The 19144-nt window shown below is 40.0% G+C and overlaps 2 protein-coding genes across 3 annotated transcripts; one reads left to right on the top strand and one right to left on the bottom strand.

Moving 5' to 3' along the window:
* Window positions 1–18: 18 nt before the first annotated feature.
* LOC133530235 (transient receptor potential channel pyrexia-like) lies at window positions 19–18203 on the top strand. 2 transcript variants are annotated; one of them, XM_061868104.1, is made up of 11 exons: window positions 19–363; window positions 4917–5193; window positions 6167–6358; window positions 6895–7112; window positions 11077–11255; window positions 11789–11970; window positions 12657–12888; window positions 13791–13949; window positions 14736–15845; window positions 16252–16512; window positions 17288–18203. In XM_061868104.1, exons 1-11 carry the CDS (start codon window positions 348–350, stop codon window positions 18134–18136), a joined length of 3675 nt encoding a protein of 1224 aa, XP_061724088.1. In that variant the 5' UTR covers window positions 19–347; the 3' UTR covers window positions 18137–18203. The 2 variants fall into 2 exon arrangements, with proteins under 2 accessions (XP_061724088.1, XP_061724087.1); XM_061868103.1 differs by lacking the exon at window positions 19–363 and adding an exon at window positions 2056–4127.
* Window positions 7904–10727, bottom strand: LOC133530238 (dynein light chain roadblock-type 2-like). The gene is made up of 4 exons (XM_061868111.1): window positions 10503–10727; window positions 9659–9737; window positions 8623–8723; window positions 7904–8155 (listed from the first exon to the last, which is right to left on the bottom strand). The coding sequence occupies exons 1-4, from the start codon at window positions 10524–10526 to the stop codon at window positions 8048–8050; spliced, it is 312 nt and encodes a 103-aa protein (XP_061724095.1). The 5' UTR covers window positions 10527–10727; the 3' UTR covers window positions 7904–8047.
* Window positions 18204–19144: the final 941 nt, after the last annotated feature.

Raw genomic sequence — 19144 nt, 5'->3', positions numbered from 1 at the left:
TATGTATTTAAGTATTTATGTATATATATCATTGTCTGAGTACCCAAAACACAAGCCTTCTTGCGCTTACCGTGGGGTTAATAAATTTTGTGTAATATGTCATATAATATTTATTTATTATTTATAAAACCCTGTAATAAAAACTACAATAAAAATGTTCGTTAGCTGTGATCGGTCTAGTCGTTCTTAAGGCCGCGTTCAAATATTCATAAGGCTGACCGAAATTGTCGAATGACGATAAGAAATCAATCACGTAGCAGTTGGAGTTCTCGGTTTTGATGGACGCATTGAATATAAATATAAGAACAAAATAAACAAATTGAGTGGTGCAATTATGTGGGATTGAAATGCCGCATATAAGAGGTAGGTTAAATTGAATAAAGCTATACTCTAATTATTAGTGGTAACCATGGTAACTCCAGGTTTAACCGGCTAAAGTTCGTGTCATCCACGATGCCGCGCGGATTTGTCAAATCTAACCTGTAATAACATGAGGTTACGAGTCAAGTCAAGCATATTCGTAAATGACACGATCTATAACCTCGGGTTAGTGGGATGATGCAAATGGCGCGTAATAGTTTGACCAGCGAGTCATGTCATAAGCTATTTTTTTATTATTATTTATATGGCAACTTTTTTCCTATCAAATAAGCTGTCAGTTTCAAGCTGTCATTTAATTTCACAGTAATTTTATTACCAGGTACGGTTTTTACTGAAATAACTGCCTTTTTTTGTCCGTCGTCAAAAAGGCGCCCTTATACAATTGAAGTTACTTTCATTACTTCGTTATCTTGCACTCTTTAAGGACAACCATGACCTTATCAACAGTTAATAAATAAATAAATATTATACGACATTATTACACAAATTGACTAAGTCCCACAGTAAGCTCAATAAGGCTTGTGTTGAGGGTACTTAGACAACGATATATATAATATATAAATATTTATAAATACTTAAATACATAAAAAACACCCATGACTCAGGAACAAATATCCATGCTCATCACACGAATAAATGCCCTTACCAGGATTTGAACCCGGGACCATCGGCTTCATAGGCAGGGTCACTACCCACTAGGCCAGACCGGTCATCAAAAGTCAGTTAATATACTTATAGTTATTTGTACAACAAGAGAGCAAAGTTTGATATTTCTTCGAGTGCTTGTTTTGAGTCCCGTGCAAGCGAAAGATTCTATAATAGATTCACGAGCGTAGCGAGTGAATCTAATTTAGAATCTTGAGCGTAGTAAGGGACTCCAAAGCGCACGAGATGTAAATAACTTTGATCTCGTGTAGTACACAAAATTTTTCACGTCAGTCAGCCATTAAAAAATACAACCTGAAAAAATGTAATCCAGACGGACGGATCACTATTTCACTCATATTTTCTGAAGGTATTCTAACAATTAACTTTAATTACCGCAATAAAACAAAACGAAAGAAATTTCAATAAAATAATACGAAAATAATGAATTAACGAACATCAATTGACACTTCAATCGACAACTTTTTTTTTGTAAAAAAAAAAACTTCGTAAGATCCGGTCCGAATTGCGGATACTACAATTTGTCAACTATAGTAAAGATCGTTAAAAGTAGTTAAGTAGAATTATTTACTGCGTAACAATTGCGTAAATTTGTATAAGTTCATTGTTTTGATTGTATAATAAAATACGTAAAATATGGTGTTTTTATTAAATTTAAAACTTTTATTTCATTAATTAATTATTACGAATGAAGACTCGTAGGGTGTTTTGGAACGATGCGGTCTGACTAATTTCGGGGGTCTATTATAAACCGTCAATATACCGTTGAATTACGTATGCACTTTTTTGTCTCTTTCTTTTTGCTAATGACGTGAAAGGGATAAAGACAATAGAATCCAAATATTTCGAACTTGTATTAGGCCCCGCACGTTGAAATGACATTCGAATCTAAAGGTCACTTCAGTGTTATTTTGTCTCACTCGGTGAGCAAAATGCGGTTTTGCTCACTGTTTTTAAGCAGCAAATTACCCTTGTTCCAGCTGCTGACGTGAAAAATATTTTATTAATATATATTTTTTTGTTATTTTTTTTTACCTATCACCATCTTAGTGGGCCAGAATGAAGGCCCATCGTGTAGAGGAACCATAATGCTCTTTTATACCTGTTACACCAGTCACTGAAAGTGGGGTGGGTATATGTTATATAGGTCATACTGAGCCACTTTTACTATGAGACCAACCCCACAATAGCGATAAAAAAAAATTACCCATACAAGATACCAACATCAGCCAGCCAAAATGTACGAGTATGAGAGATTTAATTTTGTTGTTGTCCCGTTTGTCTGTAATCAAATCTTGCAAGTTAAATTTGATCCACTTTCCGGTTTCCGATTGAGCTGAAAATTTGCATACATATGTAAGTCGGGTGACAATGCAATATTATGGTACCATCGAGCTGATCTGATGATGGAGACAGGAGGTGGCCATAGGAACTCTGTGATAAAACAACGCAACCTAATTGTGTTTGTGGTTTTTAGAATTGGCTCGATGAGTATTAGTTGCCTATTGAAAGAAAAGTACAGTCAGCGATAAAAACTTGTACCAAAAATGAATTTTTTGCCAAAAACTTATTGTCTCGCGATTTCGGGGTTGGTCCCATAGTAAAAGTTGCTCAGTATGACCTATACAACGTGTACCCACTCCACTTTCAGTGGCTGGTGTAACACGTTGTATACTTACACATATTATTCAGAACTGCCCACAGTCATATGATATACCTATATAATTGATCGCGAAGTGCCAAAAGTGCCTGTCATGGTCGACGGATCCGATCGCATGGCAATTCACACACTACACAATAAACATTTTAACCAGTATTTTAACACATGATCGCCAAAGACGTCAACTGACTCGCTCTGCTATAGCCTAATGTCAACCTTCGTGCATTCCGATAAGGTTCACGATGACGCGCCGCATATGATAGGCGTGGCGTATTTCTATTTAAAGCTTTGTCTTATAATTTTAAGAAATAATATCTACGTCCCCATTTTGAATCTTTTCAAACTTACACTCTCTCATAAAGGGTTCTTTATTTTTTGAAACCAATGTGTGAAGTTGCATTCTATCATCTAGTCTAGTTTAAAAAATAAATAGAACTAACATGGACTAGACTTGTAATGCTTTACAACTACTATTTTCCTTTCACTAGTTAACGAAAGCAACAGTTCGCAACGCTCAAGATTCCATTTTGTGAATAAGCACTTTGTACATAGCTTGGGTACGGTGACAGCTGTCATCGCAATACAATTTTACTTTTTAAGGTTGACGAGTATCCAAGCTATGTGGAAATTTATAAATAGTTGACGATCATAATATAAATTGATATAGATTAGCTTAAAACAATTTATATTGTAATTTAATATTACGAAAGAAATAAATCTAAATCTGTCAGTTGTGGCTTTATTTTGTAGATTTGTAGAGGATAAGAATAACGTGTTAGTGTTTAAATACTGTCTATAATCATTTCACTATTGTTTGGTTTTCCATAGCAAGCTTAACCTTGGCTAAGATGAGTGTCGAACGATGGCTTGAGAAATGACTGTACTGTATACATAATAATACAAACTTATCATTGCGTCTGAGAGAGGCGCCAAGAGTTACCAAACAGTCAATATGATCTATGAGATTGTGCTAGTTTTTAGGTTAGCCACCGGTAATATTAAGTTTGTTAAAAGTACTTGTATGTCTTTTAGTTTCTTATCAACGTTGTTGTGGTTCGGACGTTAAAATATTGGAGTAAATGAGGATCTAACCTCACAAATAGTTTATATTGAAATGAACTTTATGATTTACGTGTCAAGATTGTTTTTAGAAGTGTTATAGAGTGGCAGTGACCGGCAAAATAGTTAGTGCAAATTGGTAAATAAATTATAGATGTTTGTGTCAATTTTAAATGTCCAGGTAAATTGTTATTAAAATAACTAAAGTTTTATCATGTGAATGATTTTATTGTTATTGTGAAGTGATGGAGTTTCGTGTATTTGGGAGTTTTGTTTATATTTCCTTAATTAATTAAAGTAGACAGTGTGTTTGTCAATAAAATGTGCACTAAAGGTGTGTTTTCTTCATTATTTTCGACAGGTAATTTTACGATGATGCATTTTTTGTTTTTGATTACTATTACGATTCTTAAACTTCTAAAAGTTAATTCTAAAGATTAAATTAAAACCATTCTAATATTGCCACTTTCGGGAGCTGTGACGTGTCTTCAAATGAATCATCCATAAAATTAAAAAAAAAAACAACTACACTATTTGTAGAACTGACAGGTAAAATCTATGCTGGCGTCATTAGTAGATTCGAAGTAATCTCATTGAGGATTTTGCAATTTTATTTTTAGGGTTCCGTACCTCGAAAGGAAAAAACGGAACCCTTATAGGATCACTTTGTTGTCCGTCCGTCCGTCTGTCTGTCTGTCAAGACCCTTTTGCTCAGGAACGCTTGGAGGTATCAAGCTGGAATTTATATCAAATACTCATCTACTGTCCCTTGAAGCTGTGAAAAAATAAAACTTCTAAGCCAACGCAATCAAAAGATACAGCCGTTTAGGCCGCAAATTTCCGCAAATTTTGGACACTCGCAAAGTAATCAAAACCTACAGGGTACTTCCCGTGAACTCACAATCTTGAAATTTGGTACGAAGCAACGTCTTATAGCACAGATAAAGCAAAAAATTGCGAAAACCGTACATTTTTTAGTTAAATCATAAAATAAAAATATTTTTAGTAATTGATATGACTCGATTGTTGTGATGGGTGAACTTTTACTTATATACCTACAGGTTTGTACGGAACCCTCGGTGCGCGGGTCCGACTCGCACTTGGCCGGTTTTTAAATCTACGAAAACTCATAAGGTACTTTTAATTTCAGACGTCGAACGAGGTATCCCCGACAAGGATGCAACGCAGCTTCGTCCCCTTCTGTCCCGCCGTCCCGGCCAGGGGAATGCAAGTGGCCAAAACCCTAGTAGCCAGGGCAGTCACACCCAGACTAGCCAGGGCCGGAACACTGCTAGCCCGGGGCAGGGTAACCGGAATACCCAGGGTAGCCAGGGTACCCAGAGCCCAAGACAAGGCAGTAACAGCCAGGATAGCCCTGGCCACGGTCAGGACGTTGGAGTTAGAAAGAGAATTTCGGTGGCTCCAGAGTAAGTAATTTATAATAAGAAATATTTATATAATTGACTCGTATACCATTCCGTTATGCTTGTGGGTATGTAAATCACAATTTACATGGGCACAAAGCCATGGACGGACAGAGAGATGGACGTGGTGACACTATAACGTCTCCCAGTTGACTACGGGACCCTAAAAAATTACCAGAATTTAATAATAAGTAAGAATTAGTGTAGAATTTTATCTTTGTACTGTGAAGGTCCGTTGAGACTAGGGTTGCCATCCGTCCGGGTTTCCCCAGATTTGTCCTAGTTTAGAAGGCGCCCGGGGAGGACTTCATTTGTAGTACGGGTAAAAAATTTAAAGCCTTACGCCGCCCGCGACACACGCACAACCTGTTGACATGTCCGGGTTCTGGACTTTAAAATCCGGGGTTTTCACGCGTCTTGTCCTGGTTTCCAAATTTTAGAGATGGCAACCCTAGTTCAGACTAGGTCGTTCCGTACCATTATCTATAAAAACGGTCGCCCATCCAAGTACTGACCCCGCCCGACGTTGTTTAACTTCGGTGATTGGAGAACCTCGAGATTAGAAAGAAATATTTATTTTATTCTGTTTTTAGTACGGCTATAAGTTATAACAGCAACAGAAATACATAATCTGTAGAAATTTTAACTGGCTAACTATCACGGTTCATGAGATACAGCCTGGTGACAGACGGACGGACGGACGGACGGACGGATCGTGGCGTTTTCATTAGATCTGGACGAACCTTTGAGGTGTAATAATTTTACAATTCTAGTCTCGTCAACATTCGGCGATTACTTTTGTACGAGTACATACTACAACAGTTCTGAAACTTTATTTCTTGCCGGTCCCATTTTAGGGTTCCGTATTTAATATCAGGGTCAGAGGTGTAGGGTTAGGGCCGGCGTAGCTTTATTTGACGTTCATAAACACATTGTAATATGCCTACATAAAAAATTAACTATCTTTATCTTTCAGGCGTCCTGCTCTCTCTGTAGTCATCCCGCCGCCAGCCCCAGAATCCCAAGCCAGCACCCCAACTCCAACCCCTCAGACGGAGACAGCCACTTCGTTCCAGAAGAAATGGCGCCGCAGCGACCGCCGTCTGCGCAGACTTAACACGGAACTGCTGGAGGCTATTGAAACTCATGATATTGAAGAGGTGGAAAGGTGAGTTCCCTAAATCTTAAGTTTGAGGAGATGTGCCCTCTTCCCTTCGCTTGTTTGTTTTCTTTGCCGCGCGGCCTACAATGGCTTTTGACTATTTTCTAAGGAAACACACTACATCAAAGTTTCAGCAATGAAAGAACGAGAAAAAAACAACTGGCTTGTTGGTATTTCCTGGAACAAAATTTGGACCGTGGTGTCCAGCACAACTCCGACTCTTTAGAAGGAGACATTCAGCGTGTCCCAGATAAAGTAACCGCATATAAAGTGCAAAGTTAACACTGAACTGCTGGTGCCAATGTGACGGCTGGATCTGATCAATTTGTGGCGTCTTCTCTGTCACTGACAACTTTACGCGTTAGCGCTTACGGAGGACCAACTCTCAGTGGATTTGGTCCCCAGGTACTAAACCCGCCTGGAGAGTGTCTCAATTGGACTCTCTCTACTTTCCACAAATTCGTCGGTCCGAGACAGGGTCTTCAGTTTGTCAGTCAGATTGATGGTATCAGTTATTATTAATATTTATAAACTATTTCCAGGCTGCTTCAAAACGGCGCTAACCCCAACGCGACATGTCGTCTCGGGAACGTGTCAGCCTGCCACATGGCAGCTTTATCAGGCGGCGATGCAATGGCGCTGCTTCTGCTACATGGTGCCGAGAAACACCGCTTGGACAAACTGGGCCGAACGCCGCTGCACTTAGCTGCCTATGCTGGGAACTCCAGGCAGGTCGCCATCATGCTAGACTTCCCTGAAGGTACGTTTCTATAGAATTGAACAGGATTTTGCAGGTTTTTAATGGTTAAGCTCTAGCTCCAAAGAAGTGCTCAACCTTATTTAAGAGAACGGCGCAATTATAACAGCTGAACCTGCATATAGACCAAAAATATCTGTAGTACCGAAGGCAGAGAGGTTTATAGATCCACATAACCTATTTGGTTCGCAAGAGATGCGAAGTAATGTTATAAAGGGGTCGGAAAAGTTCCAAAATTACGTGGTAAAATTCCGAATGTGTCTTTGAATCAGAAGGTGATGCCATGGCGCTGTTACTGTGTGACGAACCGCTTGGACAAACTGAGCTGCATGCCCTTGCACTTGCTGTCTGTGCTGGGAATTCAAGGCAGGTTTCTATCATGCTAGATTTTATAGACTTGAGCTCGATTTTGCAGGAATTGTATACAGTTCGAATTTATTCAGGAGAGCGGCGCAGTTTCATAACACAGTCTATCTATGTATAAGGTTGGCCAAAAATATCTGCATATAAACGAAAGCATGGTTAGGTATGGTTTTCGTGCTTCTACGTTACATTTTTTAAAGACGTCGATGGTCTGAAATGACTTAGGTAGCAGTAAATCCTAATGCATCATACATTGAATATTTCAATCCATGTCGAGCTATGAGCTTTGCCTGGCGTTAAAATTACTTAGATACCAAGGTCACCCTATTGCCGGTGTTAATTAGAGACCAAGGCCAAACATGCTTAAATAACGTCGAGAATATCATATAATATAATTAGTTTTATTTAGCTAAAATGCAGAGATGAAAAAAACCCTAAGCTTTCTATACCAACTAGTAAGCCAGAGTTATTGAAATGAAAGTGGCTAAGAAGCTTTCACTAGCTAGCACTTCAATTTTAAATTTAAACTTCAAGGTTTATTTTGAATTGGCACCTTGGCTCCTAAGGGACGCTTGTTATGATTTCCTCATGACGACGATAATGTGGAACTCGTCGTCGGGCACTACGACCGCCTCCGACTTCTTGGAGACCATTCTCAGGACCACTAGATCGTCCAGCACGTCCTGGAATACATGATAACGATGGAAAGGATATTTGGAAACAAGTGACGGTTATGATCTTATGATAAAACTGCCTAATAAGTAATAACATTATGGATTCAAACAAAGCCCTGCCCTTGACCGTAGCCTAGCAAAATATGGTTTAAATGCCAGTCCAGACTGGACCATTTTTTCGCCTAATTTGATCAGGTGGCGTGGACGCAAAATGAAATTGAAAGACATGGACATGGCTCGCAGATTCCACTATGAAATTGTGTACAGTCACTTTTGAAAATATCGATACGGATAAAGTGTCAAAAAATGTATACACTACCTTAATATATGGGCAATTGGGTCGTGTATACTATTTTTGTCACTTTGTCCGTATTGATATTTGCAGACGTGACTGTACGTGTGGACTCTAGATGAGCCAATTTTTATTTGAAATGGTGTTTTTTTTTTTTTAAATCACACTGTTATAATAGACTTACTACTTCCTTGATGGCGTTCTGCGCGTAGCTCGATAGACTCCGCATGTGCGTGGAGTAGGTGGCCGCCGTCAAGCTGTCCAGTGTCGTGGTCTCTGGGAACCCTGATTAAATGAAAAGATTAAAACAGCGAAGTTGACGACTAAAAGTTGTAACAGACGAGGATTCAAATAATTACTAAACGACAGGCCGTCTTATTGTGAATATAATAAAACCTTAATAATTTTACATTAAAATAGAAATTGAAAAAATTTCAATTTTGTCATCAATTTTTTTTTAGTGCTAGTGTCAGAACAAGATAAGATAAGCAGCGATTTTTATAGCCCAGACAGTCTAAGTGTCAAGTAAACGTCATAATTTCATAGACGTTTGACGTTTAAAATAACCCGTGAACCGTCTGGGCTATCAAAATCGCTGCCAACTTATCTTGGTTTGACTCTAACAACTGTTCCATTTGTTTCAATGTAAAAGAAATAGATAGGTAGACATATTTTTTTCATATTTTACAGTCAGTTTGGACCCGGGTACGTCCTTAAACTACGTCCATAAGAGAGGTATGAGCATTGTGAATGTTATCTCGCTTTGTGTGGTAGGGCACAGCCAGTGGATGTCATTCCAGATCTAGAGCAGAGCCCAACTGGGGAAGTACCTCCACCTTACAGAAAACAGCAGCCAAATAACACTAGACCCTACTCATAGTGTTGTGTTCCTGCCGGTGAGTAAGGTTGCCAGAGCTCAACGAGGGGGGGGCGAGTTTAGGGTCGGCAACGCGCATGTAAATCCTCTGGAGTTGCAGGCGTACATAGGCTACGGAGACTGCTTACCATCAGGCGGGCCGTATGCTTGTTTGCCACCGACGTAGTATAAAAAAAAGTCAAATATATGGATATTAGTTATTGGTAACTATACCAACTGTTTAATATATTGTGTTCTACATTTTATCGATATATGTATAACGGAAGTCGATAAATGATGTCGCTACGACAGTTCAAAAATGTCTCGATTATTCCGGCGTCTGGTTATGATTTTATTTAATTACCTTCGCAATTTACAATGATGGTTCCAACTACGTTTGCGTTTTCATTGATCCTGATCATGGTCTCAGTTGCATGAGAGCCCTGCAAGCATATTACATTTAGGTACTTAAGTCTAACCAGGCGTGGATTCTCGCACTTTTACCTTACTAACTTACGTTGGTAGGTTGGTACCTTAAAGCTTACCGCGTACCGCGACCTTGGTAAAATTAGCATATCTCTTTCTCGCTCTCACTTATATCTACGGCGGACCACGTTCCATTCGATCGAACAGCCCGCGTAGCCAACGTGCATATCGTTCACGCTCCGTGGCGAACGAAACGCAACCGTCACAGCCGCACTAATATGGAAGAGCGATAGAGAGAGATGACTACGATACGCTACGGAGCGTTAACGATTGTAACGTTGGCTACGCGGCCAGGCCTCGAATCGGACCCAGGTCGCGATCTGGTAAGCCTGTCTGTTACAGCTTTTATACTTGTTAGGGCTAAGACGAGTGAACCCTCTGTGCTTTGGTACCTTCCCCGCGTGAAATTTTTATCGGAATCTCGTATTTGAATACGTACTTCACTCACACACAGTCAGAAAGGAAGAGCTTTGCTTCTTTTCCTCTACCGACCTTCTGTAAGTGGAGTAGTGACTTTAGAGCAGAGTAGTGCGTTTGCACACACGCAAGAGACGCTTATTCTGCGGGCAAACCAACGTTTCTTATACAAAATTAAATTTCCTCGTGAAAACCTCAGAAGAGAAACCTTACAGCGTCTTTCTGAAGAACTTCATTGTTCGGAGCAATTTAGCTGTCTTTGAAAATATTAGAATACCTAGCTTATAGACTTTTTCTTTACTTACCATATAATTTTGAGCAATTTCCATAGCTCTTGCTTTCCGCTTGTTTAAAACACAAAGAAGTATAAAAACGCTATAAAATTATTCAAGCACTTGTCAATTCTGACAGAATTATTGAGAATCCGACTGTTTATTTTTCTGTCCGTGATTTGATTTAATATGAAAAAGGTTTAATTTCTCTCTAATGTATATTCATAGCAGAAAAAACTGCAAGCTTTATTTTTGGTTTTTTTTTAACCCCCGATGCATAAAGCCCCTCGATTTGTTATATGTTTGACGCCAATGTCTGTCTGTCTGTGGCATCGTAGCTCTCCAACGGTGGGCCGATTTCGATGCGTTTTTTTACGTAAAAACAAGTTTCCTTGCGGTAGTTCCTATGTTTAAAAGAAATCGATCCAGCTGCTTGAAGAGTATCTCTTTTCCAAAATGATGTACGAGTAATTAAGAATTTCTGGCATAAAATTTATGTTTTGGCATATAGCGTTGGGGTTTTTCAAATTTTAAATCTCATAGTTATGAACAAAATGCGGCGAATAATTAAACTCCCATCTCATTTTATTCCCATGTGATTTTCCAGACATGCAAGTTCGCGTGGAAAGCGACATGTCCTCAGGCACGGAGGAAGACGTGAAGAAACTCGGCCAAGTCACAAAACAGTTGGTGAATGTGCGCTGCGACCTGGAGGAGGTGCATATCCTGGTGCCCAAGAACTGGAAGGACAATATTGACCATGAATGCAAGGACATCAGAGGATCGGTTCGTTATGCTTAGTGTGTTGGCCTTTATTACAGGAACTGTCTTAGATAAAGATATTTAAATTTAGGTATGCATGGCTATTTGCATTTGCATCCAACTGCCAGCTGCGAAATTTAGCTTATTCATATTTTAGAGTATCTATGCATCTCTGACTTCTAACAATCAGAGCTTGCCGCTGAAATATGTATGTGTATTCAGTTCGCCGGTCCAAATCTCCGGCTTGCAAACTCCTTCCAATAAAAGCCGATGCCATCAGACCGGCTCTTGCGTTCTCGTTCGCGACTCCATACATCCTGCACGACTTCAAGTATGCATGGGCTCGCGCGCGAGAATGGAACTCATGCTAGATGGTCAGGTGGCATTTCATGGACATATACCTACTTTATTGTGAGGCTAGTTCTGAGTTATTGTAGGTAAAACTATTTATTTATAGGTACCTACAAGTTCCGCTAACTGGTCAATAGCTACCATGAATGGCTCCAAGACAAGCGTGGCACAAGCTGTTATTAACTCGAATTTAAACGCATCCACAGCTCCCCCTCTTTCAACCAGGATGGACGCCTCTCCACGTTGCGAGCTCGTGCGGGCGGCGTCACTGCACGCGCCTGCTGCTCGCCGCGGGCGCTGATCCCAACATTTGTGATGTCATGGGCCGCACGCCACTCGACGTTGCCGGCTCGGCATTGTATTTTGATAAAGAGATTAAGGAAGAGCAGTGAGTACTTCTTCAAACCTGGACACATCATTTTCAGCTCGCGCACGCGTCGTCCCTATCGTAGACGCAAACCAAACTGACGACCAGGGTCATATCACCATCTCTCTCACCCTACCTTCGACCACGCGAGCGTGACTGAGAAGTTTTACGACCCCAGTCGTTGCGTCTACTATAACATAAAAGACGTCATGCGCTGCACGCCGTTTGAAGTTGCCGGCTCGGCGTATTATTAAACCTAGGTTTCTAGGCTAATAGAAACTTAAATAATGCTTGAAAATAATTGTATTGGTGTTTTATGTCAACGATTGTTATTAAGGACCCAGGATATTAAGGAGAAATAGATCGACTACATCACCACACGACTTAAGAATCGAGATTTCTTGCGACGGTTCTTAGCTAGGTTTGATAGAATATATAGATTCAGCAGTTTGAAGAGTATTAGCTCGTTTCCAAAATGATGTAAGGCATTTTTGGCATAATATAGCGTGAAATGTAGCGTAATTTTTTAAATTAATAGTTATTACGAAAGCAGTTGCAATCTCTTAGGAAAACTTTCTAAAAGAAAAAGACCCTTAAAATAATTTTAATCTAGTTTTATTTTCTTTTGAAAAATTAGAGCATAAACTGACATTATCGATTTCTTCATACCAACTTATTTACAAAAATCTCCATATCTCACATTCCAGCTTCGTCGACGTCCTAAAAATGCTCCTGAAAGCAAAAGGCCAGTTCTACACGATGCGCAGGGAGAAGGGGGTAACCAACGTAAACACCCCACTTCATACGGCAGTCATGTTGGATAGCAAGGAAGCTATAGAGCTACTGCTGGAGGCTGGGGCAGAAGTGTCTTGTCTCAACAGCTCCGGTCTCACCCCACTCCATTTATGCGTAAAGAAAGAGCAAGAAATAGCTTTACAGGTGAGTTTTCATTGTAGCGCAGAATGAGATAGACATATTAAGAGTGAACCGCGCGATACCCCTTCTACATGGCTGTCTTGCTGGACAGCAGCCGGAAGCTGGGAAGTGTTCTGTCCCAGTAGTTCTGGTCTTATCCCACTGCATTTATGCGTAAAGAAAGAACAAGAAATAGCTTTACAAGTGAATCATTGTTTTTTACTATTAGTTATGAAGCAGTCCCAGAGTGGGATTAAAGATTAAATAAGAGGTAGACGCTTCGGTAGCCGGTGTAGCAAACAGAATGCATCATAAATATATTGTCCATAACATTGGGGAAGGCGTAAGCTCTGTGGTAAACCTTCGACGCTGATATGATAATGGAGTTTTTATATAGCGGTTTTTATATTTGTGTTCACAAGCTGTACTTGAAGAAGAGATGACGTCCTCTTTCTTAACTTTAACGGCCTGGCCATGACTTCGTGCGGTGACAGCAGCGGACAGCGGTGGCAGTACAGACGTAGTGAATAATCCTTTAAAAAGTAAACGCACGAAGAAAAATCCTTTATCATCGTATTTCCACGGAAACGCACGTTGTGTTAAGCTATTTCAGTCAGTCTCAGTTAACAAAGTACTGTGGTTGACTGAAGTACAATGACAAATAGGAACGTTTCAGAGAAAATACGATGGCAAAGGATTGTTCACTACACATGTAGTTGGGAGCGAAAAACGGCGACTCGATCTTTTGTTCCCACCTATGGCCGCCACTCGCCGCTGCCGCTGCCCGATGTCGTGGCACTCGTGGCCGGATCGTAAGGAAGTCTTACATACTTACACATGTTTAACATCTTTCTACTTTACGAAAATACGTTATTTATGGCGGTATCTTAAAAGGCCGGTGGTTTATATAACTAATATTTTAACAGGTATTAGCCAACTACGACTATAAGCACGCAGACCCTCTATCTGCTGTAGTTGACGTGAAGGATGGAGAAGGACATACGGTGCTCCAAGCTGCTATTGAAGCAGAGTGGGTGCCGGGAGTGTGCGTGGCATTAGAGGCTGGAGCCGATGTGACTCTCAGGGTAAGAACTTCTACTTTGGCAAACCTACAAGGAACCAATTCCACCTTGACTTTTTTTTCACCTAAGCAGCTGGAACAAGGTTGCTTTGAGGCTTAAAAACAGTGAGTGAGACAATAGTTATTTGTGTCCCAAGGGAGGAAAAGTAGGAAATTGCGTGCCGCGTGTAAAATTGTGTCCTGAGCCGAAGGCGAGGGTGGCAAACACGCGGGATGGAATATCCTACGTTTCTTCCCGCGGTGCGCATACTATTTTCATTATTACACCTCGACCGAGGCGGAAAGCGGCAACTTCGTTTAGCGCAGCGGGAGCAAAGTTGACGCTTTCCGCCCGGAGGGCAGAAAAGTACTTTTGTGAATGGGTGTTTGGGTGAATGGATGTATGGGTCAATGAGTGAATGATGACCTTTTTTTTTCTTTTTTTTAATATATGTTCTTATTGCTGAGGTGAAAAGTTATATGTGCCACACCAGACCCAAGTTTTTTTACATTTCGCGCTTTAGATTCCCTCGATATTCTAATTTAGAATCGCGAGCGTAGAGAGTTATTAATAAAATCTTCCGCTTTCTCGGCCCTCAAAATAAGCACCACAGCAAAAACTAACTTTGTTTTCTTGTTGCACATATTAACTATTTTCTGTTCTCATTTTTTGCTCTTAACCTTTAATATTATATGTACATTTATCAGAAATTTTATGAATCTTCATTAGGCAAATACATATACTTAACCTTTAAAACAGAACTACAGACTGGTGGTGGACTCAACACTTTGGTGGTACTATTTATTTCAGGCCAATGATGGAGAGACTCCAATCCATTCAGCAGCAGCAATCGGCAACATCGAAGTCCTCAGCGAGATCCTCAGCCTCGCCAAACAGAGCAAGTTCATCGACTGCCAGAACGACGAAGGAGAGACTCCTCTATTTAAAGCCATCACCAATGGGCACGTAGCCTGCGTCCGAGCGTTGCTCAAAGATGGCGCTGCCATTGACAAAACCCTACCAGGAGACATTAATGTTCTTCACGTCGCTGCAGACCACGGGCATTTGGAAATACTCAAATGCCTTCTAGAATATGATCGGAGCTATCAAATGTTGAACGTCCTAACGGCAGCTGACAGGAGAGGCATGGGACCAATACATTTCGCGGTGTCTGGCAACCATTATGAGTGCGTCAAGTTTCTTCTTGAGAAAAATGCTGATATTAGGCTGAGAACTACTTGTAGCCCTCATAAATCTTCCACTCCTCTCCATATTGCTGCTGCCAAGAACTACTCAGAAGTCGCTAAAGTTATACTGGCTATGGATAAGACGACAATACATGAAGTTAACAGCATGGGCTGGTTCCCTTTACATACAGCTGCGCACCACAGCAGCCGCGAAGTTATAGCTTTGTTGCTAAAAGATGGCGCTAATCTGGCCGGTTACACTGACGGCCCTAAGAAATTCAGAAGAACAGCGATTGATATGCTTCTGAACAATCTATCCAAGCCAACTGAATACTTGGAAGAAGTTTTAGACACTTACATAACTTCCAACACACAGAACTTGCAGGATAATGACAGTGTTGTTAGAGTTGATTTCGCTGTTCTCATTCCTAATGTCTGCGAAATGGAACAGATGAAAGTGATTGAAGCGCTGCTAAAGACTGGAAATAGATATGGACAGAGAAGGTTACTCGTACATCCATTAGTTGAGAGTTTCCTCTTTTTGAAATGGAAAGTTTTGCTTCCATTTTTTTACACTATTATAGCGTTCTATGCATTTTTCGTCTTCTCTTTATCTACGTTTGTGGTGTCTGTGTTCTGGTACAAGGACACGGACAAGGAAGCCCCTGATTGGCTTAGCCCGCACATCTGGGGGTACGTCGTATACGCTGCAGTTTGTCTCGTATTGATTCAGGTAAGAATGCTTATCAAAACCCTCTTGTATCATGTTGATTTACACGTCCATTTTATTTGTTAATCTGTTGAGTATACGAAAATTCCTTATAAATTCAATGTTTTACTTTGGACTTAGTTGTATGCGCTATGGCCAGTTGGGCATGGGCTTCGGCAGTTGCTCGAAGGTTGTCCTGTAAAACATTACATTATTCCCACGCGCTGTCGGCGCTAGTACTTAGATAGAGTAAGACCAAGATAAGTCTGCAACGATTTTGATAGCACACGTAGTGCAAGTATTATTCATACGTCATAATTTAATAGAAGTTTCGACGTTTAAAATGAATGTGCTATCATAATTTATGCAGACTTGTCTTGGTCTGACTTCTATTTATATATCGATGATTACAAAATCCTTTCTATTACAGGAGCTCCTATATATGAATGTGAAAAGCAGCCGCTACTTCCTCCAACTAGAAACTTGGGTGAAGTTTGGCTCCATCGGCCTGGCAACCCTCCTTCCTGCAGCCATCACCATCTCCTCCTGGATGGAAAGTGATTGGCCACGGCATGTGTCCACGGTGGCGTTGCTGCTGGCATGGTTGGAGATGATGTTTCTGCTGTCTAGGTTTCCTAACTGGGGGTACTATGTGCTCATGTTTGGGAAAGTCGCGTCTAATATTGTGAAGGTTTGTTGATTGTAGTTTTATGGTTAGAAAATGATGTGGACCTAGTTATGATAAGTTTTGTGTTCCGGTTAGTAACTTTAGTTTTAGGTAGGTACCTATAAGCTATCCGTAGCTCACAGAAGTGGCTGTCCTATATCTTATACCTTTAAACGAGCAATTCTTGTATATATATAAATATATATATTTCTGTGATCTCGGAAACGGCTCTAACGATCTCGCTGAAATTTGGTATATGGGGGTTTTTGGGGGTATACAATCTATCTAGATTAGTCTTATGTTTGGGAAAACGCGTGTTTTCGAGTTTTCATGCGTTTTTCTTTCGACGCAGAATATAGTCGCTAATTTCGTGTTGCCGGCCACTGTCCGTCTGGTCCAGCGGGTTAAGACGCGGACTGCTAAACGAGTGTTACGGGTTCGAATCTCGCCCGGTGACTAACTTAATTTTTATATATTATAATTTTTTAATTTTTATTGTTTTAGACAAGTTTAATTTAGTAAAAAAATGTAGTTAAGATTATCACCTATAGACCACCATATTACAATAAATAGTTATAACCGAGCAAAGCTCGGTCGCCCAGGTACTAATATATTATATGTGAAAGTTTAGACAGCCCAAATTAAGATTGAAATTTATATTACATAATAAATAGCATGCATTCATTAGTCTTCATGATAGACAACGCAATGTCAATACTGACTGAGAGAATTTAGTAGAAGTGTTAAAATCTTTTAGAGCCTCCGTTTCAAGTATCTAATGTGATATTTTAAATTACAGATTCTTCTTACCTTTGGATTCCTAGTTATCGGTTTCTCATTAAGCTTCATGATCCAGTTCCGCTCCACGGAACCCTTCGACGGCCCCTGGTCAGCGCTGGTCAAGACCTTGGTCATGATGACATCAGAATTTGAATATGAGGCCCTCTTCGACGACGAACACGCCAAAACCCTCTCAACATCAATATCCGTAGTTAGATTCATGTTTGTTTTATTCTTAATTCTAGCGGCAATAGTTCTTATGAATTTGATGGTTGGTGTTGCGGTCAATGATATTAATGACTTGGAAATCTTAGGGAACATAAGTAGACTTGCAAAACAAGTAGAGTTTCTAGGCACGTTAGATGTATTAGTCTACAATAGGTTCTTTCAAACAGTATTACCAAGAAGGATGAATAACCATATCAAGAATAGAAGAAGGGTTTTAGGAACAATTTGTCTGTGTCCAGGAAAACCAAGATGGAGGCACGATAAAGTAATACCCTCAAAGCTAAGAGACGCCATTTTAGACAAAGCTCAAGCTCAAAAGAAAATGATGGAAGTCGAGATGGATTTTAAACAATTTAGACAGAAAATGGACGAAATGCATGAAGTTCTTATGAAGAATGAAAAGAAGAATATTATAGCCATTGAAGATAGGCCGGGAAAAGTGAGACAAAGATTTGAGGAAATAAATAAGCATTTGAAAAATCTAGATGACGATGTCGTAAACGTTAAAGACCAACTAGTTGAACATGAAAATGCACAAACGTGTATAAATGAGCTTAATGTTAAAATGGACCAAATGTCGCTAGACATAGAGAATATAAAACAATTTTTATTAAGATTAGAAAGTAAGTTAAGTAAATAGATCGTACAGTATTAATTTTGTATGTTATCAAAAAACAAGTTAACAAATTAAACAAACTGATAATTAATGACAATCTTTTTAATTATTTACTTAAATTATCTAACCTTATTCTCATCACAATAATTACTAATATGGTAATAACGGAAAAGATACATCGTGAGATTACTTGATTACTATAACTAGGTTATTTGATTTGATTTTTTTTTTTTTGATTTATTCAAGTAACCACAAAATGTAACAATACAGGGCTAGCCTAAGACATTACATTTCTTATAATTAAGGTCATTATAATTATATATGTTAAAAAATACTAATAAAAATAAGCTACACGTCATGTCATAAAATACATTAAACATTTAAATAATTAAATCAGGTCAGTAACTCGCATATTTTTAAACAATCTTTCTCAATAACCGTCCAGCCGTCCGCAAACAAATCGCAGGAGTGTTGCACAGCAGCGAGCTTATTGAGCGTGTGCAACGCTCGACAAACGGGCGAGTTGCGCCGCGAGACCGTGCGGGCGGGAGGGACCGCGAAGAGGCGCAGGCGGTCAGCACGAAACCGGGCACGCCCGTCTGGGACAAATAGTCGACATGCCTCGCCAACTAACTCAGGACAGTCCAGACGACCGCGCAGGATACGAAGCACTGTTACCAGCTGGTCGAACAGTCTGCGCGTCGCTAGTGCATTGTATCCTAGCGCACCCTGCAAGTAAGCCGTCGGATACATGAACGGATAGTACCCGTACATTTTCTTGAAGAGAGTACGCAGAAAACATTTTTGAAGCTTCTCAAGCATAAGCATGTAGGTCGTCTCGTATGGGCTCCATACGCACGAGCTTGCTTCCAGTTTGGATCGTACCAGAGCAGAGTATAAAACTTTGAAGACACCAACATGCTTAAAGTCCTTGCAGTTACGTGTAACAAACCCCAAGCGTTTAAACCCTTCTGCAACCAGAGAGCGTATATGGTCATGAAATGTAAGACCAGGATCAAAGAGCACCCCCAG

The sequence above is a fragment of the Cydia pomonella genome, chromosome 22 (assembly GCF_033807575.1).
Source record: "Cydia pomonella isolate Wapato2018A chromosome 22, ilCydPomo1, whole genome shotgun sequence".
NCBI lineage: Eukaryota > Metazoa > Arthropoda > Insecta > Lepidoptera > Tortricidae > Cydia > Cydia pomonella.
This window is presented reverse-complemented; position numbering and strand designations above follow the sequence as displayed.